At 40.0% G+C, this 25,522-nt stretch overlaps 1 protein-coding gene across 2 annotated transcripts in view; it reads right to left on the reverse strand.

Annotated features, from left to right (window-relative positions):
• ACYP2 (acylphosphatase 2) overlaps positions 1 to 25,522 on the reverse strand; it is a 33,219-nt gene that overhangs the window by 5,836 nt on the left and 1,861 nt on the right. The window contains exon 2 of one of the 2 annotated variants that reach the window (XM_071451032.1): positions 24,929 to 25,035. In XM_071451032.1, the coding sequence (XP_071307133.1) occupies positions 24,929 to 25,035 (107 nt within the window). Of the gene's footprint in view, positions 1 to 24,928; positions 25,039 to 25,522 lie in introns of both variants that reach the window. The other variant, XM_071450954.1, reaches the window with a different exon arrangement.

Below are 25,522 nucleotides of genomic sequence, written 5' to 3' on the forward strand. Positions count from 1 at the left end.
AAGCCTCAAATATACATTTTGGTGGTGAATTTCTATTTATAAACTTGAGAAAAGTGACTTATGCATTAGTCATCACATTCTGTATGGTATTGGCAAGGTTTTTTTAATGTAGAACTGATCATGGCCAGTTGCATCAGGGGAGAATTTGGCTCTATGTACCTCAAATCCACTCTGATACTGGTATCTGATCGATGTCAAATGTCCTCACCTATTACTTTAAAGAGGAGGAATTATGCCACAATGATAGAAACCAAGCCCAGAGTTGTTCTGGTTTTGTCACATACAATGCCAAGATCTGTTGTGCATTTTCCTGTTAATCATTTTGGTAACCTTCAAGGAGGATTTAATCATTTCAACATGAGATCATAAGTATATTTTTATTAAAACTTATCAGCATACCTCTTTGTTTAGGCCATGTTAGGCAAGTCACTTTTGGCTTCTTACAGAGATCTTATCAGAAAAATCTCAGCAACACTGCAGTCATTTGTTCCAAAGTAAAGAAGTGAGTGAAAAGTAAACCCAAATTCAGCCATTCCAGTAACTCAAACAAAGCTTTTATGTCCACACTGACCTACAGAAAAGCAGGAGACAAAGGGAATTTCCAGTTAAGCTTGTGTCCTGTCTCCCAGAGCAGTAAACATCCCAGGAAGCCAGCAGCAGCCAAAAGGCCCATTGTGTTTTCTCCCTGGAATCTCTCTGCCCCTACAGGGACCTTGGCTCCCCAGGCTGACTGGGAATTTTGGCTAACCCCACCCACTGCACAGAACCCACTCAAGGTTCTCTGCCATTCCACAGCTGTTAAAGCCAAGGCCACAGGAGGCTTAAATGAGGAGGAACTGTTGCTGTTAGGGCACCAACAAAAGAAAAGCTCTTTCTAATGCTCAGCACCCATCACCCACGTAAGACTGAACAAGGACTAAAGGACTTCAGCCTCTGACCAATTTTACCCATCCAAATGTTAATTAAACCCTTACACTGGCCATTTCAGAGCTAGAATGAATCACCACACTTGACCAGCTCAGCTTTACTTCAAACCCATGTCCTTACACAGCCTGGCAGAAATCCAAGTGTCCAGCTGAGCAACATAGTCAGGAATCTGAAAGACAACACTTCCCTGTTGTACAGTCCCAAGGCTCAGCAGGACACAAAAGCCACGAGGAACAACACCCACAGTTCCACTCTTGCTGCATCTCCTCACAGGACACTTACACTGAAGAATAATTCATTATTATGCAAGAACTAAAAATAATGCCAGGCCAAACTGGAGTGAATTCCTTCAAGCACTGGGATTCTATTTTCCTCAAAATCTCTTTGCATTGTTAAAGGACTGAAAAAATGAAAGAGTTAGAAGGCTCACTGAGAAGTTGCCATTTCCAATTATAAATGTCTTAAAGGAAAGCATCAACACTTTTAAAGCATCCTCCTGTAGAGCTCTGAGCAAGTCTGAGGGCCAATATTTAACATGCTCAGTGTTGCAGTGACTGCACATAAATTTATCTTTTCCTAGAATGCCTCTGTTGGAACATTTCACAAGCTAACAAGGTTGGCCTACAACTAAGAACTTTGGGTCTCTTTTTATCCTCAGTTTGCAAAAGAGTTTTGAATTTTTTTTGCCAAGCATTCAGCCAGCTCAGCTCTATTTTTTCCCCAATTTTACACTATGTGATCTAATTTGTTAATTTAAATTGCACACTTTCCAAGGAAGCAGTTACACCCCCACCTCTTAACCTCCCATCTCCAACTGCTTTTTTTAAAGCAACTATGATGTAACACAGTAGACATTTCAGAACATAAGAGCAACAAGAAAATGCTTTAAATACATAATATTAGAGAGCACAAGTGTTCAGGAAAACACCAAGTGGATTCCACTAGTTAATAGTCTGCTCAAAATTTATAAGCTGAGAAAATTCGAGCTTTATCAAGACTTACTTTCGTAATGCTCTATTTTTTTGCTATTACAGATATAGCCCCAACAAGCAGAAAGCAAAAAATTAACATAAGGATGTTGCAGGGATTCTGTTCTTGATTTGACAAGTGCTCCTTGTGATTTCCAGCACACCAGAGCACAGAGGTGCATCCAGCAGGGTGTGTTTACAAGGCAGGGAACACTGCACCTGTCATCCACAGGATGCACACAATATTCCCTGGAAAGCACAGGAAGGACTAGGATATGTATTATTTATTGTTTCCATCATATATCCCCAAGACCCTGTGTCTGCTCTGCCTTGAGGTAAAGCTCCAGACACAACAGCCTCAGGCAGGAGGGGCTCCAGGATGGGATGTGTCAGGCTGTCCCTCAGGGACCCTATGGAAGCAAACACCCCTTTCCACACTCACATCCCAAGGAATTGTGTTCCACTCACTGTAAGAAAATAACTTTCATTCTTCAACATATTGCTTCTTTATCATGTTTTTCTTATGACTTCACCTGTATTCAAAATACCATTCTGGCAGATCTAATCTCAACTTCATTTGTCCCTGGCTTTCCAAGTTCCATGAAGTTATCCTTTCACTCTCTGCAGGCACGTATTAAACACATCACCCTAATGAAGCCATTCAAGCCCTGATCCCAAACCACTCCAACAGGAGGGATGCTGAGATATCAAATAAAACCCAAATATAACTCAGCCAAGGCTACTTGATTTCCTCAAAGTCTACATTGCAACATCTCTAATTGCTGGGCTTTATACTTTCTATTAATATTAAAAAAATAGATAGAAAAGACTTTAACCACAGCATGCCAAGGGCAAAGCCCATCCTGGGGTCCATGATCTGTCACTATGGATATACTCACTGAGGGAAAAAAAAACACACAAAGCCTCCAGCTATTTAAGGAAGCCATCAGAGCATGAAGAAGTATCCCAGTTCAATGTTTCTTTGTGTAAAAAAATCATTAAACAAGGCTTTTAATATGTACTGAAATGAGATCTGATACGTGCTCTTGCTTTTCAGTGTTGTACTACATCATGCTTTTATTTAACCTAATTTTCAGAGTATTTACCTAAAAACATTCTCCTGTTTATCTGCAACAGTGATAAAATGAATGAATCAAGAAATAGATTTCTTTGAATCTTTTTTCCTACAAAATGAAGCCATACTGGAAATACCAAAATCTTGGCTTCTTGGCTTCAAGATTTCCAGCTCTGGAACTTTCTACTTGAAGTTACCATGTACCAAAAACAAAATAGACTGATTTTATTATAATTGAAGGTAACTGGCTTTATCTTTCCACCTACAATTCCCATGGGTTTGGACATTTTTCTGCTCATTCCAAATCTGCCCCTTCACAGTACATGATTTTGGTAGTGACAGCTTCAGACTCCAAAAAAATCAGAATAAAAGCAGTATTCTACTAAAGGCAGCATCTTATTTCTACTGAAGTCAACAACATCTTCTATCTACTAAAGTCAACATTTACTAGGGACAGGGAGATAGACTTGATGTCTGCTTTTACAAAATTTAAACAAAGAACTACAATTACAGAAGAAATATCAAAATCAACCATCTTTGGAAGACTATTTCATACTGTGCAAGTATTCCAAAATAGGTCTTGTTAATAACTATTTCTAAGTACCTTGTCCTGCAGAAATTTTTTTTGTTGTTTATGCTTCATAATTCCTTAATATACAGCAGGTTTTGATATTTTGTGAGATGCTTTGTAACAAGAGAATTATTGGCAAAGCATAAATATGTTCCTAAACTCCATCTTCCTGGGTTTTTTTCCATTTTTCCTTCAAGCTTCAGGGTCTGTCAAGAAGTATCAAACATCTCATTTGTTTACTGTAATTTATGCCATTTTCTTTTTATCCCTTCCCCCTTTCTGAAGTTGTTCCTATGGCTTTCCCATGTAGTCTGGCTGCTGCAGGAGCCAGATGGGTTTGGATGGGAATTGAGAACTACAAAAAAAAAATCCTTGAAAGCCACAAATTTAACTAGTGGCTCATTTTACTGAAATTTATATTCAAGTATTTCAGAAAAGCCCTCAACTCATTTCACAGTTAACTTGAAGCTCCTTGGTGCTTTCACTGACAGATTTCCAAAGGCAGGGAGCTGAAGCCCTTGCACAGAAGACACAGAGGCATTCCTAGAATAAAACCTTTCAAAAGGCAAGCTCAGGCTCTTTGTTTTTGCTCAGGGTTTATTTGACCATTGCTAAGTGCACAGAGAATAAAAGATGTTTTCAGTTTTTGGCAACACTAAGACCTTTGAACAAAACAACAAAAGTAATAATTTATAGGAGGAATTATGCAAACTTCCAAACATTAGCAGTGTATGATTGGGGGAGCTGCTATGAAAAAATAATTTCACAAAATTCATGTCAGAACCGTTCATGTCATCATGCTTTTTATAAAATCAAGCTGCCTGGCTGTCCAGAAAAAACAGTCCAAACACTATATAAATCATCTCAGTTAAAGATGAACTTCACAGCAGCTGCACTGAAATTCAGGACAGAGCATGTGTGGGACGAAGAGAGTGGCTTGACCATAGATCTGCCTCCAGATAAAGGCACTAAAAGCCTCCAGGAATTCCCACTCTGAGATAAGGACCCAGTTTTATTAATATTTATGATGATATGACAGATGTTACCACCAAACTGAGATCAGGAAGGAGGTCAAGAGCACATCACCTCTCTGAGTCACATTCCAGGCTCTCAGACTGGGTATCAGTAAAAGGAAGAATCGCTGGAAGTCTTTCCAAAGACACAGAAACATCATTGCATCCTTTATAACATCAACAAGCAGGAGTAATTGCCATTTCATTCAGCACAGCACTAGGACAGGAGTGCAAAGTCAGTCCCATTTCTTACATCATGCTGAATCCTTCTCCTGTGTTTGGAGAAATGAGTGGTTGCTTATTCTGCTGGAATTTTCATCAGCAAACACACATGCAAAGACATCTGAAGCAGCACAACTGCTGCTACTGTGTGAATAGATCCTACTGAGGGCAAATTTGCATTTATACCTAGAGTAAAAAATACATAAAAAGCTAATCTCGACTGTGACAACTGCACATAGAATATATTCTCAACCACATACAGGTTTCCAATTCCAAAGACATTCAGTTTTAAAACAAGCCATCCCTCAAACTCTTGGATACCAATCACCAGAGAACATTTCCTCTTGGACAGACACACTCTATTTAGGCAAACCAAACTCCTCCAGGAAACTGGAAATCCTGGCACTGAGAAGTCAACAGATGTCAAACCCAGTCAACAAGGACTTCTAGGAATTCATTAGCCAGTGAACACCTGTAATGCTGGTTCCAAGCAGTAAACACACAATACCATAACCAACCTAATTCAGAGTTGCTGTGTCAGTTTTCTTTGCAATCAAGGACATTTGGCCACAGAACTCGACAAATTATTAAATAAATAATTCAAATTACATCAATCACCTTCCTGCCCTTGTATGAAGTTCTGCATGAGGACTGTGGGGACCAAATAAAGTCAGAACCTTGCATTACAAGCTCAGAATTCCCACACAGAACTTGGCTCTCCAGCTCCTTTCCTACAGGACAAACAGCACAAGGGTTATTACAGAGGTGCCTGCAGGTAAAGAAATGCATCTCTACCAGAGAACAACTTTCCCCCTAACATAAAGCAGCAAAAAGGATTTTTATTTAATTAAAACATCCATTCTGACTTTAAACTTAGTACAGGACAACACAGGCTTGCCTACAGATTTATTTGTTTACTGAAACAATGGAAACAACTTCATAATTCAATTATTGACAGATGATCTACTATTGTGATGTAAACCTTCTGTTCCTTCATTCTCCTTTGACTTCACAATAGAAACAACCTTCTCTTTATGCAATTTTGCTTATTTATCCATATATGAATCCAGTATGTAGAAAAATACTGTGAAATTTCTTTAATTTTTAACCCTCTCATATAAAAACTCCACTTTAAAATTTTAGCTTTACATTTAGCTCTAAATTTTAGCTTTAAATCATTAATTTCACCCCAGTTTTAACTGTTGGACATTTTTAACAACCTACCTTTCCCAATACTGGAAGACAAAGCCTTAAAATTCCCAAGTATTGATGAGTCCATTTCTTAAAGGTTCTTCATCTTTAAGGTGAATGTTAAGAAGCAGCTCAGTGACCATCTAGAAAACCTAACCACTAAAATAATTTTCTACTCTGTATATTAATTTTAAAATATTTTTAAGCCAAGAGTCTGATCCCCTACAAATACACCCAGACAACTGGCAATATAACTAACTCAAGAATTAAGTCTACCAGCTTGAGAAACCTGGGCTGAGCTTCTCAGACAAAGAAATCCAGCAGGAACTTCAAGGAGCGACACCTCCAGCTGAAAAGCAACACGATTATGGTTGAGATCCAGAAAATTTCATTAAATATTAATATCTCCTGCTTTGCCTTGCTCCTGCAGCAGCAGTAAAAGGATAAAAACACAGAGAAAAACCTGCCCAGCTAAGCAAGTTGTAGGTGCTTTAAATCAAACTTTGACTCCCTCTCCCTGTATTTAGAGATAGAGAACGAGATTCTCTCCAAATCCCACAGTACTCACAGATCCAAAATGCTGGATGGCTCCCAAGAACTGGTAACAGGATGACAATTCCTCACCTTTCACAAAACACAAACCACTGATTTTATTAGGAAATGACACACACTGTTCCCAGGTATAAAACTGATACATGGCTGGGGTGACCAGAAAACAGCAACTGACCAAACCCTGAAGCAACAGGGCAGAAAATAAAACTTCTTTATTCCACCTAAACACATTTACAACCTTTACAAGGCTAATTAGAAAACAAACAGGGAGAACTCTAAGGAGAACCAATTACCAGAACAGAAAACTATGCATAAACAATTCAGGCCTTTATCTGCATGTATAATTTTAACACAATTACATTTACCATGAGCACATGGGACAAAAATGGTTGCGTGGCTGCAGCTTTAACATGAACCATAAGCAGCTCAAAGCTGCCACATTTAAACAGAGCAGCCACACAACTCTGATGGAAACCTGGCTGAACACCAGACCCAAGCAGAAACACTAAAGAGGGTGCAGGGAGCACTTAATTCAGAGTAAGGAGTAGCTTTCCCATTCAGTTCTATGGATAAATAGAATAAATTTTTGTCTCTCTTCACCACCCTTACAAATCAAGGCTACCTTGCCATTTCTAGAGTCCATCGCACACCTTAAGTGACAGCTGTACATTCCCAGCACTCTGCTGCTTGGTGGCACAATGTTGACTTAGGAACCCAGCAAAAAGGGCAGCTGAAACCTACTTAAAGTGCTTTAGAGCAGAGTTAAATGTGGCAAAGAATGAGTATGAACAAGACCAGTGTGCCTAAATCTGCACAGATCAAGGCAGAGCAACAGCTCTCCACAGCAACTGAGCTCCACATCCACTGGTTTTATGCTCCAAACGTGCAACAACATTGGCAGAATTGGAATCCCAGGATGGGTCAGGTGAAAAGGGACCACAGTGCCTCAGTCCAACCATCCCAGAACACACAACACAGGATTGTGTCCAGCTGGTTCTGGAACATCTCCAGAGAGGGAAACTCCACAGCCTCTCTGGACAAACTGTTCCAAGAAGTTCTTCCTCCTGTCCAGATGGAATCAGTTCCTGCCTGTTGCTCTTGTGCCATGGCTGGGCCCCCTGGAACAGAGCCTGGTCCCTGCAGACAGGGACAGCCAGGGCTGAGGGCCCCCCTGGAGGCTGAGCAGCCCCAGCTCCCTCAGCCTCTCCTGGGCACAGAGATGCTCCAGGCCCTTCCTCATCTCCACAGCCATCGCTCGCCCTGCTCCAGGAGCTCCCTGTGCCTCCCGTCCTGATGATCCCACAACTGGACACAGCACTCCAGATGTGCCTCCCAGGGCTGGGCAGAGGGGCAGGATTTCCCCCCCTGACCTTTTGGGAATGCTCTTCCAATGCATCCCAGGTCCCATCAGCCTTCCTGCCCCCATGGCACTGCTGGTCAGGGACACCTTAGTGTCCACTAGGATCCTTCTCTGCCAGCAGGTTGGCAGGAGAATGAGGGCACCACCCCAAACCTCCTGAGGAGGTGCCTTGCTTGCTGAGGAGTCTGTAGGAGGGAGAGACAGAACAGCTCCTGTGTCTGAGGGGACACCAAGTGACAGGTGACAAGGACCAAGCTTTCCTTTCGATCCCCATCCTCACACATGGAAAAGAATCAAGGAACTGAGTACACTTTGCACTCCTGTGCTTCTATAAAAATCACTTTGTAGGCTGCTCCAAAGCAACAGAGCTCAAAGCTAGGGATTTTTATGTAAAATGTGATAAAGGGGACCTAAATCTGTTCTATGATGTTACTATGCAACATTCAAACTGTATTCTTTCCTGATATGTTTTTAAAATAAACCCAATTTCAAAGAAAATTCCAGGTACCAAGCAATTGCTTATTACTTACAGTTCTTCAGGGCACTTCAGTGAATCCTGGGAGAGATTGTTTGCTAAGGAATGCAAAACACTTCCCTTATGGCAAAATTCTTTCAGACAAAGAAACTGTTGCTGGCTAGAGAATACAAATCATTCCAGCTCATCAAAAGGATTTTTTGTAAAGCAAATTATTCTTCATTAATTATTACTTTATATACATTCACCACTTTTAGCAGCTGTTTCAAACAAATTTATGTCTCTTAGAGACATAGAGCTGATATTCAGCCCAATGAAATAGCACAAAATAAATGATGCATAACTGTAAAGGTCACCTTCTCCCATAAGCTTTTCAGGAACCTCCAGACAAAAACCCAGGACTTCAGTAAACCCTTCAAAAATCCTAAATTGGAAACTTACATTTTCTAGAAGTTCAAAAGCATTTTGAGTTACCAAGTAGGATTGGGCACCAAAAAGCCTTTTAATATTTTAGAATCAAAAAACCTCCCAAAAATTAAAAAGTTAAAGTTGATTGAGTTAAAGAAATTCAGGCCTGTCTCACTCTTCATCAGAAATCAACTTCATGATGAAGAAGCACAAACTCTTCAAAGTCTCTGCATATTTAAAATTCTTATGTAACTTTCTTTTAACAAGCCATGATGGCTTCTCTGTTTTACTGCCATGTTGAATATATTCTTTCCCTTTTTAAACTGATTTCTAAACAATATAATTCTCCAAATGACAAATGAGTTCCAATCAACTTGGTTCTTCAATGATGTTTGGAATTTTTCATCTATTAAAGAAAATCCTGGAAAACTGTATCAATAAGGCACCGATATGCACTCCAAAAGTTTAAAAATAATAACATATAGGATTACAGCATAATATAAGACATCTTGGTTGATCTTCCACAAATACAAACTAAAATAAGTTTTAAACACTGCTTGACTAGGAAAAGAAGCTTTTATATTCTGGGGCCTCTCAGAAGAAGCAGAAGCCATCACAGAACTGAAGCTGTAACACAAGGGAAGAGGGTAATTTAATGAGGAGTTATATATTAAAAAGCAGCTAATAACAATTAACTGCTCTGTGACAAGAAACTTCCACATCACTCACTGAATTCTGCATTCCTAGCAGGAATTAGTTCCATTTATTCCTAAACAATTCATTGGAACACTGGGTCTGCAATGGCAAGGTTGGAAATGCTTTTTAAACTCAGAAATCTCATTTCAGTCAAACCCTGAATGGTGTTTGAAAAGAGGGGGAAAGATTAAGAAATAAGACCTGGATCAAGTTTCTCTACATTGGCTGAAATTTCATTTTCCATTAAAGTTGTCAACCAGCTTTACTGAAATAAGTGATTTTAATTACACTTGACAACCCCAAAACTGCTGTCTTATTTGCAAAAGTCCTGTTCAACATTAGCTACCAAAAGAAAATCAATATTTCAACTCATCCCTTTTCTCCTGGAATTGATTCTCCTGCAAAGCAGATGGAAAGCAGCATTTTCATAGGGGAGTTGCTGAGAGAAATATCTAGAAGGCACAAAATAGTGACTTCCACATATGCAAGTAGATTGACATCTAGTGTAAAAACACTGAACTACAAAGCCACATCAACAAGGATTCATTTAAAATGTTTTTTAATGACAAAATAATCAAATCTTCCAAATGCAAATACTGAAATTTTTTTTTTAATAGCTACACAGAGCCAAAAACATTGTACCAGTGACTGAGGAAATGCAGCTTCCAGCAGAGGAGAAATGAGATGTCAGCAGTGAATCAGAACAGCAAATGAGAAAAATCAGAAATGAAGTGTGCCAGGGAGAACAAGGAAGAGGAACACAGGCCAGCTGGTCAAGGAGAAGCTTTTTCCACCTTTAGATAAGGTGGAGTGAAGAGTTAGAGACAAAGGCAGAATGCTTGCATGGTTTAATTTTAGAATTTATGACTGAAAGTTATCTTGGATACTCCCATTTCTGTACTGCAGGCCCAGAGACTCATGAGGAGAGGCATAAGTAGTCTCTAATCAACTGTGTTCTTTAACACAATGAATAGGGAAAGGAAGTTTATACGTTGTAGAAAAGATAAATAAAAGGCTTTTCAAAGTCATTCCACTGAAGATTGACCCCTTGTATCAGCATCATGATCCCAGAATTTCACATATTAAATATCTTCAGGCAAAGATCAAAGATGCTTTCATTCCTTTCAAAGGAATACATTTCAAAGAAATCTCAAGAGTTTGTCACCCTTTTACTCTGCCCAGCATTGGTGGCATTGGCAGAGATTTTGGGCCTCACCACATTTTCCTGGCTGTTTCAGCCCTCTTTTCAAGTTCCTGCCTGTAATAATTTCATGAAAGCAATATCTAAAAAATAGTATCTTAAAAGCTGAGAGAAAAGCATACAAACAACTCCTGACTCATTCACAACTCATTTTCCATAATAATGTTAGGACATCTCTCTGTCTCAAACCCAATGATTCATTGTGTCCTGATACCCTATTGCCCTCAGTGATGATGAAGGTGAATTTTTTTCTTTTTTAAAATAAATACAATTCCTCAGCTTGCCACTGACCCAATGTGTTAATCATTACAAAACTGGCAGTTTGTGCTGTTGTAGATAGGACCCAAGGGGTTTTTTGACTCAGGAAAACTCAGGACTCCAGGGAACTTCTGCACAATGAGTCAGAGGTGAGCCATGACTTTGGGATAAGCTCTGGAAATGGCAAATACAGGGCTGCTCCCAGGGCCATTTCTGCAAGGGCACAGGAGCGAGCTCCACTCTGAACCAAACTTTCCTGACAGTAATGACACTGTACACACCAGGTCAGCTGGAAAATGGTTCCTTGGCACCATTTAAACCCTACAGAGTTCTGAAGGGAAAGCTAAGGAGAACTTGCTCAGTCCCAAAGACCCTGCCAATCTCAAACGCATCCAGTTTTGCTCCTCAAGCTAAGGATTTTCAGAAGCTACAAACAGTCAGAACCCAAGGGAAAAAAAAAATCCAAATGCTGTCCACTTTTTGTTTTGGGCTTGAAACCAAACAACACAAATTAAATTAACTGGAGAAATGCCCAATACAGCTCTGTGACTGCCCCCAAGTAACTACTGCAGGAATACACTGAAAACAAGGGCAAGTTACGTGGTTTTGGAACAAAACCCTTGTTCTGTTTTCCTTGAGTGTCTGAACTCCATTTTACATCCCTACCTGCTAGGATACAAAACCTCCACAGACAGACTGCAGGAAATGATCCATCACCGATTCAGGATCTGCTTTTTCTCATTTGCCATCAGTAACACACCGAGTTGGATTAAAAAAGGTAAGACTTAAATATACCATGGCCTTACTTGAATATAAGAGTTTTATTTTTAGCATGTTTTTAATTAGGAGAGCTAGACACCAAAGCAGCAAAGTGTGCAATGAACTTGAACAGAGTAAGAAATACCTGGAAATTATTCATAATACTCTTATTATCTCCTTTTCACTAAGGATTAGTAATAATCCCTCATGCTCAGATTTATTAATCAACTGCCAAAAAATCATGAGACCAGCTGAAATCTGAGATCATCAAACCAAAATTCAGATGTTTGCCTGCCTTTGTGTTTTGGCATCATCTCAACAATGCAATATGGAAGGCTACAAACCTTTATTTAAAACAGAATTTCAATTTCTGTAGAGTAGTTTTGTACTGAGGGCTTGGGCCTTGAGCAAAAAAAAAAAATCAAGTATTGTCACAAATGTTTAATTAGCAATGCAGCCAATCAAGATGCTATCACTGAGTCATTAGCGAATTAAATATTATTGGTGTGCCTGAAAACAGATTTTAAAACCACGTTCCCCGTAATTAGCTGAAACTAACCTCCCTTTCTAAACTTTTTTTTATTCAGCAACTAGAACACATCAGAAGTTATTTGGTAGAACAAAAGCCCTCTTGGCATAGTTTCTTAAGTTATAACCCTTTCTCCCAGAAGAATTTAATTGTTAACCTTTCTTATAAAATCTTTCCATCAAGACCCATAAGATTTGAAAGCCCTCTTCCCAAGGCTTTCTTTATTTTTTATTCATCACTAGACAGCTTAAATGTCGTCAAGACAGAATTTCTTTGTCATCCAGTCATTCTGCCACATTACAGTGGTATAAAATAACCAAAACTTCAACTTAAATTGCCACCAGAGGATCTTGCTTCCTGTCAAGCTGGAATGGAGCCAGGACACAAAAGTGCTCCTGGATTTCAGTGTCTGCTGGTGTCGAAACAGCTGCTCTTCCCTCTCTTGCAGAGGGACAGAATCACCAACAAAAATAGAAGTACCTGGTTGTCTTGCCCATCTCATTCTGTACTTTTTTGAGCTGGTTACAGAAGCAGAACTAATATTTTCTTTTATCCAGCATTTAGAGTACTTCACCTAATTCCTTCCTGTTCAGCAAATCCCAGGAGTGCTGCATAAAAGCCATACAGAGGATACTCTGCTCTTTCCTAGACTAGGGGGGGAAATGTACCACAGTCCTTCCCTTTTGCTCTCCCGTGTTCAGATGTGACCTTGAGATGAATTCCAAAAGCCACTCACACGTTCCCTGCTGATCCACTGAGAGCAGGGAGGCAGGCTGAGAACAGGATTGCCAACCACAGAGCTCCTAAGAAGTGGCATCAACACTCCCTGGAAATGGACTGTGTGTTCCACCCTTGGGCAGCCTGTGGCACCTGTGTCCCTCCCTACACCAGCTTCCACTGCAGGGTTTGCCCAGTCTTGTGACCAGCACAACATGCCCATTCTGTATTTTGAGAGTGTGGATCAGAGAACTGATTCCCACCTAAAGACAGCTGTTCAAAATTAACACTTGCTGCATACCAGGTATAACTTCATTGGCATCAACATATCATGGACTAGAAACCCTCTGTCCTTTCCCACTTTGTCCTCTGAGGTCCTCTCTAACAACAGCCACAATAAACAGGTGCCTGCCAGGAAAACCACCCTGCAAACAAACATTTGGGTGCCCTGGACAGTGCCCAGCATAACCCAAGAGGCTGCACAGTCCCTGCCTTCAGTGCTCTGGCACATCCATTCCTGCTATTCACTGGAAGCACTGGGATAGGCAGCACAGATCACCTGGCCCAGAACAAAGAATATTCTATTTTTGTCCAGTGCCCCATGTCTCAAAGCACATACTGTGATTTAAACAGGCCAAAGGAGTGAGGGAACTATTTCCCATAACAAGCCAGGGAGATATGCACAGGCACAATCCCATTGAAGGCACCTGGACTCTGCACTCAGCCATCCATCTCAAGGTGAAGGTCATCCTTCTGGAAAGCCACATCAGCTGGAAAAACACTTAGAGAATTTCAGGAAGTTCTATTTTCAAACCCCATGGTAACACAGACCTCTTTTAGGCCTTTCTATAGGAGTCACATTCCCAGTGACCTGATCCCCTTGGGAAAAGACAAATTTCCATGCAGGACTCCAGCTAAAGCCATTAAGTTCATTTTTTATCTCCATTTGGGAGGATAATTAGGAAGAAGAGAGCTAATAACAGAGTGGTTTCCTCAGGGCAAAGGCATTGGGCAAGTCTCCAGCAGGAAGGATTTTCAGCACAGGTCCCAGCACCATCCCAGAGCTCCAGCATCCTCTCCCACATCAATCCCACATGGCCAGGGGACATTTTAAGTCCCAGGCACCTCTGCCACCACCACACTGCTTCATGTCTGAGCCCCATGTGCTCCAGACTTGGCAATTCCCAGGTCTCCAGCAGGCATGGCTTGCATGTCTGACAACTACAAAACTCAAGATGATTTTTAATTCTATTGAACAACACCAAGCAAAATATTTAGCATTTCTCAGAACATGTCACTCAGTAAATTCCAAGGTTGTCAGCCTTCCACATGCTCCTATTATTCCAAACCAGAAACCTCCCATTTGATATTAGCTAAAATATTAAACCAGACAAGTTGAAGAGATTTTTGTTAGCCTGCATAACTGTGACTAAACTCAGGGAAAACATCAGCTTTCAAATGAGAATAATACACAGTTCTAATGCAATACTGTAGATCTAAGGGTTTTTTTAATGTTCATCTTTGGGTCTACCAGCCCTCAAAAATTTGCTGTGTGTAGTCAGAGTGCATGGCAGAGAAACCCTGCTGCTGTTCTGGTCCTACACCAACACCCTCTAAAAGGATAATGAAGACAGCATCACATTTCAGAAGAGATTTCCTGGAGGCCTGCTGAGCTGACCTTGTTTACAAGCACTCACTGAAACGATTAATTGCTTGTATGTTCCACTCCACACTGCATTTTCTGCCCATACTATCCATATGGACATGAGCCAGAACAAAAATTTCTATGTAATTATCCAATTAATTATTATTAATGCTAGCATTTAACAACAACAACAAAAAAAAAGCCAGCTGGCATATAACAATTGCTTTACTTCTGGTATGAGAACTACAAAGGGCATGTTTGTATTTTATAGCTACTAACAAGGAAAGTTGAACAGTTTTGTTTTAAACTACAGGAGCAGAAGAGCAAAGAGCAGAGTGGTGAAGGGAACAGGGAACAACCTGAATCCAGAGTCAGCACCAGAATTTCTGTGCAATTGAGCCAATCAGCTCCCCTCAGTACTAATTTACAAATGGAAACCTATAGCACATTCTCATTCTCTGGCTCTATTCCTTAATTTTACTATTTGCTTCTTGGTAGCAGGAATTTCACGTTGATAAAGCAGAATGAGGTCCTGACTGACTCCAGCCTATGTGGGCTTTTTTTCATTGTACTCTTGAACATTTTGAGATTAGAAAGATGGATTTCTTCTGGAGCTGGCAGAAAGCAACAGCTCCATCTGGGCCAGAGGAATCAGCTGATACAATAATGCAGCTGCAGGGCTTGCAGCAGGCCAAAAGCAGTTATTGGAAATTAAATAAGCACATAACACACCCTGAAATTCTGGGCAGTGCTTCACTGAAATTAGTTAACCAATGCACAGAGTTCCAACAATTTACAGGAAGAAACTCTGTTCCAAGGATTAGCATAGGACTGGATATCAACACTCCCACACTACCTCAGCTCCATCACAAATTTGCCATAAGAGGCTGTACTGATGCTGCTCTGTGCCCTAGTTCCTCCACATACAGCATGGGAATAATCCATGTGTAACTACTCACCAAAACTATCTTCAATTTTAATTCACATTTGCACTAGCAATTTAAAAAAATGAGTGCTTACCACATTTTGTCTAAGCCCTCATTCCAAATTTAGGTAGTCCCTTCATGGTTCTCAATTTCAGCTCCACTACAAAGCCAAAAAGCAAATCAGAACTCTGGTTTTTGAAGTTGCACTGCATTGTGCTGATTTGGCATTTAGGACATCACAGACTGCAGTAAGAGCATCAACCCCCCCCCGGCTGGGTAGCAGCAGGTCCTGGCAGCTGAACCTGACACAAAACCACTCAAGTGTTGTGTGACCTGGACAAGTCAGAAATGTGGAAAACACAGAAACCCATTAGATCTTGATCACATCCCAGCCAAGGCTTTTTAAAACACAGGTAGACACAAGCAGTGATGTTTGTGATGAACAGCAAAGGTGTTTTCCCATCCCTGAGGTGGGACTGACACTGCTCAAGCACTTTTCCAGCAAAGCAGGGAGCAGCACAGGCAACAGAAATCTGCAGCAGCAAAATTCCATCTTTGCATGTACTCCCAACCAGAGACAGGTCACAGGTGTTATTCCCTGGAAAACTGATTTGCTGTAGGTTGAACAGATTCACCTCCAAAAGGAACTGAACTTGCAGTTTGCTGGGAGTCTCCACTCCAACAAAGGAGCCCTGCAGCCCTCTGACTGCCAAGGAAGACCTCAGTTTCCAGGCTCCAGCTCCTGGATCCACAGCCTGGAAAAGCAGGGCAGATCAGGGAGATCTGAGACTGGTAGCAGACAGCTGCTTTTCTCCACCCCTCCTAGAACACCCAGCCAAACATTTTCCTAAACTCTTGAAATTCACCCTGCAAACAACCATCTAAAATTAAAGATTATTATAACCCTATCCAGACCAACAAGGGGGTAGAATTGTGCTGCCTGAAAAGCTCCTAGCACTGACATTAAAATCTAATTTCAAGGAAGGGTTTTTATTACACAGTGAGCAGGGACAGAGGCTCAGGATCAGCATTTATGGAGTGTGATGGTGTCAGGTGAGCTCCTCTATGGTACCCCAAACCAGCTCAGATCCAGAAGTATGATAAATGAAACATCACTAAACAATTGCTGGGAGATCTGCAAACAGGAATGGATTGGGATTTTGTTCCAAATGGGTTTGGTTTTTAGCACATATTAAAATCCTACAGCTCTAAAGAGTAAAAAAGGGAAGGAAAACTCCTTGTCCAGGATCCTCTCCCAACAGAATGTCCATTGGGAGTTCAAGAAAACTGCTTAAACTGAGTACCAGTTGCCCAGCAATTGGGCATTAATTAAATTTAATGCCTGATTTTTTTTTTCCCTAAATTAAAAACTCTGCCTTCCCCCCTACCCCCCCCCCCCCATGAAGTTCTGAACACTTGGCAGATTGATTTCCTTTGTTCCTTTAGCAGCAGGAAGAGCCCAGAGCATCACAAGAGCAGAGCACAAATGTGAACACCAGCGGAAAGCAATGAAGGTACACAAGCAGAGCATTCATTATGGATGAGCTCAGGCAGCTGTTTCATCCCAGCTAGGGAAAAAACATCTCCAAGAAAAGAAAGCTTCTCATCCAGTCACAGAGTGACTACAGTAAATCAGCTGGAGAGCAAAAGGCTGACAGACCAAACCCAGGGACTTCTCCAAGTGACTCTGTCTAGAGAGACTTCAGGATCCCCCTTCAGGGGGGCCACATAAAGACAAAGACACCAAAACTAATATTAACTCTGCAGGATAGTTGGTGACATCCAGCACAGTTCAAGGGAAACATCTCAGGGCACCATTTTACACAAATAAACATTGTATTTCTGTGGAGAGTCAGACCAGGGAGTAGAGGGAGGGAGGAACTGGGGAAAAAGAACAAGGTAAAATTCAGTTATATAATGAAGTTACCCAGAGAGATTTTTTTTTTCTACTGCTGCAATAGTGGCTGAGGGAAGAGCAGCACCAGAAGCAATTTTGATTTTTCTGCTGTTGGCAAATGGTGTATCTCAAGTACACAAGTGTGAAACATACTCATTTTTGATAAAAACATGGTAAATAAACTGAACACAGCTTGCCAATGAACCAAAGCAGAACGACAGTAATTAAGGAATAAAACAAAACATCAACAGGCTTCAGAGCTCTTTCCCCATAAAAGCTGAAGTAGCTTCCTCTCCCTTTCTGGCTAACATGGCATAAGGAATAGAGATTTTGCTTCGAGTGCTACATTCACTGGCTAAGGAAGTGCTGAAATCTCACAGAAGATGCTTTTTACCACCACAACATTGATAAGATCAGCAGCAGCAAGAATCAGGATTTGTGCATAATTACATCAGCAAATTCAGAACTGAATCCACCTCCTCAGCACAGGGCTCCTGGTTAAGTCTGCTAAAGGTTTTCCATTTGGGATACACCTTGGCATTCCTGTGGGAGAGCTCCTGCTGCACTACACACAAGATTTAATACACTTGGAGATTTAATTCCCTCCTGATTTCCCACCAGGAGCAGCTTCACCTGAATGTCTGCCCACTTGTGGCACCCCCTTTGGGGACAGCAGCAGCACCCCCACAGAGGTCTTGTCACCCTCACATTATGCAACTCTAATATTAAAGTTTAATGCTACTTTCTCCTGTGGATTGCAAACGCAAACCTCCAGACCCAGAATAACACCTTTCAGATAGAAAAATGGCCATAACGGGCTCATTCCCGCTCAGTAATTTTCAAATATCAGCACACCAAAAGGAAAGCAAAAAAATTGCAGTTCTGAAGTTGTTCTTTCAGTTCTGACATTGTTCTTTAAGAGTCACATGAGCTGGTTTGTATTTTCAGAACTTGTTTGAAGCATCACATCCAGAATAGGTTTCCAGGAAACCGACACTAAGTACATGTTTTTATTGATAATTACCAGTTTGTTGCCAAAGATCTATTTTTGACTGTGTGCATAGTTAACCACCCTGCTAAACTAAATAACAAAAGCCATTAAAAATCCTAGTTTAAGCTGACTTTTACTCATTAATGTCTCTCTAAGTGTTGTGGTGGAGCACTAAAGACACATTAAGCACTTTATTCAGCACAAAAAGCCAAATGAATGGCACCAAACTGCACCACATCCTACTGCATCAGCAATAACAGAACACCTTCACTTTGGAAATAAAAAAAGCATTACATGTGGCTAAATAAGAAAAAATATCAGCATTAAAGAATGCATAAATGCTCAACTGAACAAAAGCCTCCCAGTAGAAATAATGAATTACATTGGAAATTTTATTTTAAAATCAGTCTCCCACAAAGCTCAACCAACCCTTCATAGAACAGTTATTATGGTTTAGTTAAGATTAATTTTGAGCAGAAAGAAGCCTGACTTCCCAGTGTGGAAGAAAGGCACATGATTCCTAATTATGCAGTAAAATGCCTAAATTGAGTGTTCAAACAACAGCTCAACTTGCCTGTGTTTACAGTACAATCCAATACAGCCTTGAAATCCTTCCTGCTTCTAACTGTGCAGCCAAGATGTTGGAATTGAGTGTCCCCAGAGATACCCATCAGCAAAGCCAATAAAAGTCTGGAATTCCATAGAAAACTCAGCCTTGGCTCCTAATACTGCTAAAGGACTTGGGAGCATTAATGCAGCATCCACCAGAGACAGGAGAAAAGTGAACTATCTTGCCTAACATCCCATTCTGAGTTTTCCAAGACAATGCAAACGCTAGCACTGCTTATTCCAGACCCAAAATCCTAGAAATTCAGACCTGTTTACATGCAGAAATATCTGGTAAATGTTCTATAAACAAAAACACTTCAGTGATAAGAAGAACTGGAAGCAGATACTTGATAAAGAATTCCAATTCCACAGAGCTACTGTAAAAAAGAATCCACAAGGTCACGCAAGGCATCTATTTTTATAGTCCAGCAGAAGAAACAGGGCGGTGGAAAACTTTTTTTTTTTTTGGCACTATTCTATATCCAGAAAGACCCAAGCATGGCTAAAAGCTTTTGTGGTTTAAGGCATTGCAGGGAACAGGCACATCCAGTGCAGTGGAAAGCAGAGGAGCCGTGCCAGGAGGCCACAGCTATTTCTGGCTGTCACTGGTGGGCTGGGTGACCTTCAGGGCACAGGGACACCTCCTCCCTCAGCCCCTGGGGGCACACAGGGAAAACTGCCTTTTCCTGGGCCCCAGAGGGACACAGGACAGGGGAATTCCCTTAGGACACTGCACAAGATGAGCCACTGGGCCTCTGGGTTTGTGCTGGAAGCACATGCAGCTCCCCTTCAGCTGAACAGCTCACTCGCTTTATTCTCAGTAACCAAAAGCTCCATGTTCTCACTTACCTGACCCATTCCTTGGCTTTTAGACAGAGTTCAGCTGCTACAACAAATTAATTAGTTCATTCAGCTAATTTTATATGACTAAAAAACCCCAAAGAACAAGGTTTACTCCTGTTTTTCCCAGGCTATCATCAGTAACAGTTCAGTAAATTTCATTTACAGGACCAGTAACTACAATAATTCACAATTTAGACTGTCAATTTTAAGCAATAAATGATTATAGAGAAGAAATTAATACCTCAAACATTCAATATGAAAAGAGAAAGAATCCCATTTACCATTTTATTACCCACAAAAGTTATAGCCTAATTTAGTATACATTAGTCTTACCTTTAAACAAAAAATATAATCAAACATTAAAACCCTAATATTATTACATTTGGAGCTACACTGAATTATAACATTCCCATCATATTTTCCTGTCATTCGCTATTGATTTACTGAAACACTGTGAATCACCTTCAGCAGTGATTAATGTAAAAACTGTTCTTCATTACCATCATAAATGAGAACAAATTTAACACCTCTCACCAGTTTGAATTTTAACAAAGTTAAGAAAATATTTAAAAACGTGTTTTTCATTTCCTTCTGCCCTTTCTCCAAAATCTGTCCCTGTCAGCTTCTGGAGAACAGCACATCCCAGGAATATTTCAGCCATCCTGCTGGGCACATCTCTGCCTCACCAACAAGTCTGTGTGCAAATCCATGTTAAGGATTCTTCTCCTAAACAACACTTCTAGTTCAAGCAAAATACTTTTAAAAATATCCATTTTAAAAAGGAGAAAAATCTCAAAATATTGACTAAAATCCGTTCATTTTATAACTGAACATCAATTGGGTATTAAGAGCTAGAATTTTTTTCCCCCACAGGTATTTTTAGTAGCATTTAGTTCCATTGAAGGCCTATTCTCTACAACCAATTAAAAAATTATACTTGGGGAAAAAGGCATTTATTCAATGTCACTTGGTACAGACAAGAACCTTGGCTACACCTGATTAGTGAAACAATGACAAATATGATAATAACAATACAGAGTTTCATTCTCTTCTACATGGTAAAAATCTAGATTTTTCTATGCATTTATACACTACAGTAATTTAAGTCTTGTGTCAGTTAAATCTTAATATTAATTCTTCTTAACTGACATTGGTAATAAAAAATACAATATTCAAAGGCAATTAGCATTAGTTTCTTAATTCCTAATTTCCTAATTCCTAAAACCCATTTCCAAGACAAGTCATCTATATTTAGAACCCTGCCTTTCCCTAGAGACAGGAAGAACACTCACTGGGCTGTTATGTGCTTGTGCTTAAAAAATACCCTAAGATTTCACATTTTCAAGTGTCACCCTGATTTGAAACCTTGGATTTTTGGAGTAAATTCTGAATTTGGCACTCTACAGACTCTTATCTTCCCTTTTTAATGGATAACTAAGCAATTTGTCATTGAAGTTTAAAAAATTCTCCCAGGAAAGCAACTTCCAGCCTGTCAGTGCAGGTTGCTATGGCAACAGCCACCATGACTACACAGAGCCCAACCTTATTTAATGGGTAAAGTGGAAAAAATAGCACAAGATAATATAATGAAAAATCCTGTGGTGTGAATATTCCTGGAGAAAAAAATTAAATAAAACAAACGAATACACTCCTCTACCCCATTTTTTATCATCAGTTCATACCTTGGCTGGCAAAAAAAAAGGCCTCCACTTTACCATAAAACCTTGTTATGCTACAGAAATAGTGTAGCTCTGCTTCTCTTGGGACTTGACAGGTAAAACCCTCTGAAAATTAGCTTTTTTAATCTAAGGATAAGGGGTGTGATCTGTGTGGAGCAGAAGCAGCAAAGGGAACAGGACTATAAAATACAGTGAGGAAAAAGATGGATTCTAGCATAACAGTCTAAAAATAGATTCCCTGCAAACAGAGCATGAATGGTTGAGGATCTTCAGAACTAACAGCTCCATCTAGAGTTAAAAACCAAGGGATACCAAAACAAGCTGACAGGTGAAAGCTTCTCAAGACTTCTTAAAAACACCCTCTAAAACATTCTCCAAGTTCTCCCATTTAAAAAAATCTGCTTTAAAAGACTTTACATAAAAGTCACCTAATCCCTGAGAACCTAGAAGGTTTTCATTAAAACCAAACAATGCAAAATTGAAATATCTAAAAGTGCTCATCTACCCCTTGGGCTTCCTGCAGCTCAGTGACATTCCCACTGCAATCTGAGGCTTGGGGAAGTTGGTACATTTTCAGTGGGATGAGATTTTAGCACCACAGAATATCAAGGAATCAGTCTGCCAGCACTTCCAAAGAAATTCATACCCATGAATTTCAACACTAAATGAATGGCCCAATCAAGGATATGACTTCCTGTACATGCAGCACTTCCCAGGCCCCAGCTGTTCACACTTATTTAAAATTTAACACTGCTTTCTGCAGAGGCAGGAGGCCCCTGCTCAACTTGCTCCAGAGCAAACTATTTTGCATGGCACCTCCCAAAGTAACTCAACACAACTACATTTGATGTCTGCTTGTTCTCTTGTTCCTCCTAAGTTGTATCTTACCTTGCAACCTGCACAAAAATAATAAATTATATAAAGCCAATGCTTCTTGAGGCTGAGCATGCACTGGATACATTGTGGCTGTGCCTCCCAATATAATTACTGATACAAGAATAGAAAAAAAAGGGGCAGAAAACGGGGAGCTGCTGGAAAACCATTGGGTTAGAGGTCTGCTGCATTCCTGCTCCAGAACAAAGGCAGGCTTTGTTAGTCACCCCATGCTTCTGGCAACACTGGAGAGCCTCATGGACTTTTTCCCACATTTTTTACACTTTCCCTCTCTTGATCATCCTCTCAATCCCTTATTCCTCTCTTTCATCCTCTTATCTTGCTTTGCCTATTTACCTGTAGGACATCTGTACTTTCATGGCATCCCTACTCCTTTCAGTCCATGCTCTTGACTCTATTTAGCATCATAAAGAGACAAATATTGCTTAGGACAGACCAAAACACCTTTACTACTTCCCCCTAAAGTACATTAATATTAAAAACCCAGAACCAGCAAAACAACTGAGAAATTTTATCACCACCACCATGTGATTTTTAAGCTGTTCTGTGCTTCATGTTTAATTGAAAAGCTGGGGCAAGTGTGAAAATACTGCTCTAAATGACACTGCACAAACTGCTCTGGAAAGATTCCCACAGGGTAACAAACATCACCAGGAAACTTTCCTGGAATATCTGACTATTGATTCATGCACTTCTTCCTCTGCAGAGTGTTTGATTTCCTTGACCATGCAGGAGCTACAAATTTTTAACAAGTGTCATCAGAGTGTCTTTAAGTCCTGAAAAGCTAAAACACAAACCAGAACATGTATAGGCAGTTGGTAATGGATTTTTTTCCTGGTGATTTATCACATTTGAAATACAAATATATGTTTAGGGTTATTGGTTTGTACCCACTTCCTACAGAATAAGCAATCCTCATTTTGTTGCTTTGGTTTTTGAAAATGGCATTTTAAAATAACAATTAAATCTGAGAAGGCAGTATTATGGATTCATAGCATTATTAAAAAAAAGCTGAAAAAACCTTTGAGAACCTCAAGACCATTTTGGTCCATTATTCACTAGTAGCAGCAGAGAGAAATAAGGGTCTTTCAAAGGAGCAGTTTATACACAAGAGTTCCCTTTTCACATGCAGCTTCACCAAGTTAATGGCAAAAATAAATTCACTGCCTTTTCCACACACTGAAGAGTACAGAGGGCACAAGGAAAACGCTTCCTATTTCAGAATTTTACTCCAGGACCCCAAATGTAATAATCCATGCATCAAAACCCACACTTTGACTTCACATTGCCACATATTCACACATCAGAGGAACACATTGATTTCCAACAGTAAATAAAGGAGCAGCAACAGAAAACAACTTTTTATTTCTTCTGATCTGTGTTTTTAAATGAAAAAGTAGGACAACAAATAAAAAAACAAACCCTGGTTTCTTACATGGTCAGTTTCATGTTCCAAGTTAAATAAAAATGTGGCACCAACACTGAAATTCACAAAGCATGAAGAGATCTGGATGTTAACAAACTCTTTCAAAAATTAAGTGCAAACTTGATACAAGAAAAAAACCTGATATTTCTCTGGCTTTGTAAATGCTTTGCAGCCCAAGATAAGCAACCTCAATGTTAAGCACAAAACCAAGGATAATGACTGGAAATCATTTAAATCTCCTGACCAGAATGTGCAGCACTTTTGTGTGCACAAAGCCAACTTCTCTTCATCCAAGTTCAGTTTTGAAGCAAGTCCTGTATGGGAAAGTGTTGGCAGAACATGCACTGCTAATTTATCTAGAAAAGGAAAGTTCTGCCCTCACTCATTCTTTGTTGAGAGAACAAACCCCTGAAGGATTTTTTGAAGTTCCCAACAATCTCCCTGTACACTCTTGCAAAAAATGATAGTTGGAAATAACTCAATCAGGCTTGTGTTTTTCCAGGCATCATTTCCTCAGTGATAGCTTTAAGCTCCTGGAAACTGGCACTCTCATAATGAAAATTATTTGCCATTCTTTAAAAGACACCAAAATACCTCAAAACTCATTTCAAAATGGCAGATACTGCAGGCCTTGGCCAAAATGTGTATTAGGGTGGGGTTTTTTAATCAGAAAAAAAAAAAAAATCATATTTAAACCCAGTATCCTTTAAACTGTTTTTTAAGCACAGACTAAAAAAGCATTTCAAGATATTCCTCAATTTTTTTTCTTAACAAAACCACAAGAGAGGTTTTGATGAATTAAAAACCAGATCTTTAGTCACATTAATAAAGACTTTCTTTTCATTTCACAAGAAAAGAGGATGTTAAGGAAATACATTAACAAACTCTGTGACACTAGAAATGAAAACACAGTATTTTTCAAGCTTAAAGACTTTTTCACAGCTTAAAGAAAGCACCTCCTTACCTGCAAAGCTGAATGAAAACACTGTTACATTACTGACACATGGATCTACTTGTCACTTTGCATTAAAAACACTTTTGTAAATGACTTTAATGAGAGTAAGAAAAAAAGAAAAACGAACACAGAAATACTTACATTTCATTCACTCTCTCTTCTGGGCCCTGAACTTGGCCTGTCACAGTTCCTTGGCTGGTATTTTTAACCCAGCCAACCACTCCTAATTTCCTGGCTTCCTGTTCTGTGTACTGATTTGGGAAATAATGAAAGAGGAGAGTCAGTGCCAGCACAGACACCACAGACAGAACACTGCACCCCCCACTTGCATTTGCCCAGCTGTAAGAGCTACACTTAAAAAACAAAAATCCATGAGTGATCCTCATCCTCAGGCATTCAGATGTTCCTGGCAGCTCTGGAGTTGCAGGGGGCACAGCTCATTTTCCAAAAAGAACAAGGTTTTGCTCACAAAGGACTCCACTAATCCCACACCATTCCCTTGTACCTACTTTATTCCTTTCCATAGCTCCTATCACTGCTCATTTGACCCTTCAATCACCACAGTTTTTAAACCCATTAAATCTGCTACATGTACAAACTTCCCAGTTCCCTTTCAAATCCTTTCCACCTGACTTTCACCCTTTAAATCCTACCCCCAGCTGCTGCATATCTACTGACAAGCAACAACAAAGGTCATAATTTAATAGCTAGGGAAAAAAAAAAAAGGCATATTTC

This window comes from Agelaius tricolor, unplaced genomic scaffold (assembly GCF_023055355.1).
Source record: "Agelaius tricolor isolate 1412-34295 unplaced genomic scaffold, bAgeTri1.0.p SCAF_1, whole genome shotgun sequence".
In the NCBI taxonomy this organism is placed as follows: domain Eukaryota; kingdom Metazoa; phylum Chordata; class Aves; order Passeriformes; family Icteridae; genus Agelaius; species Agelaius tricolor.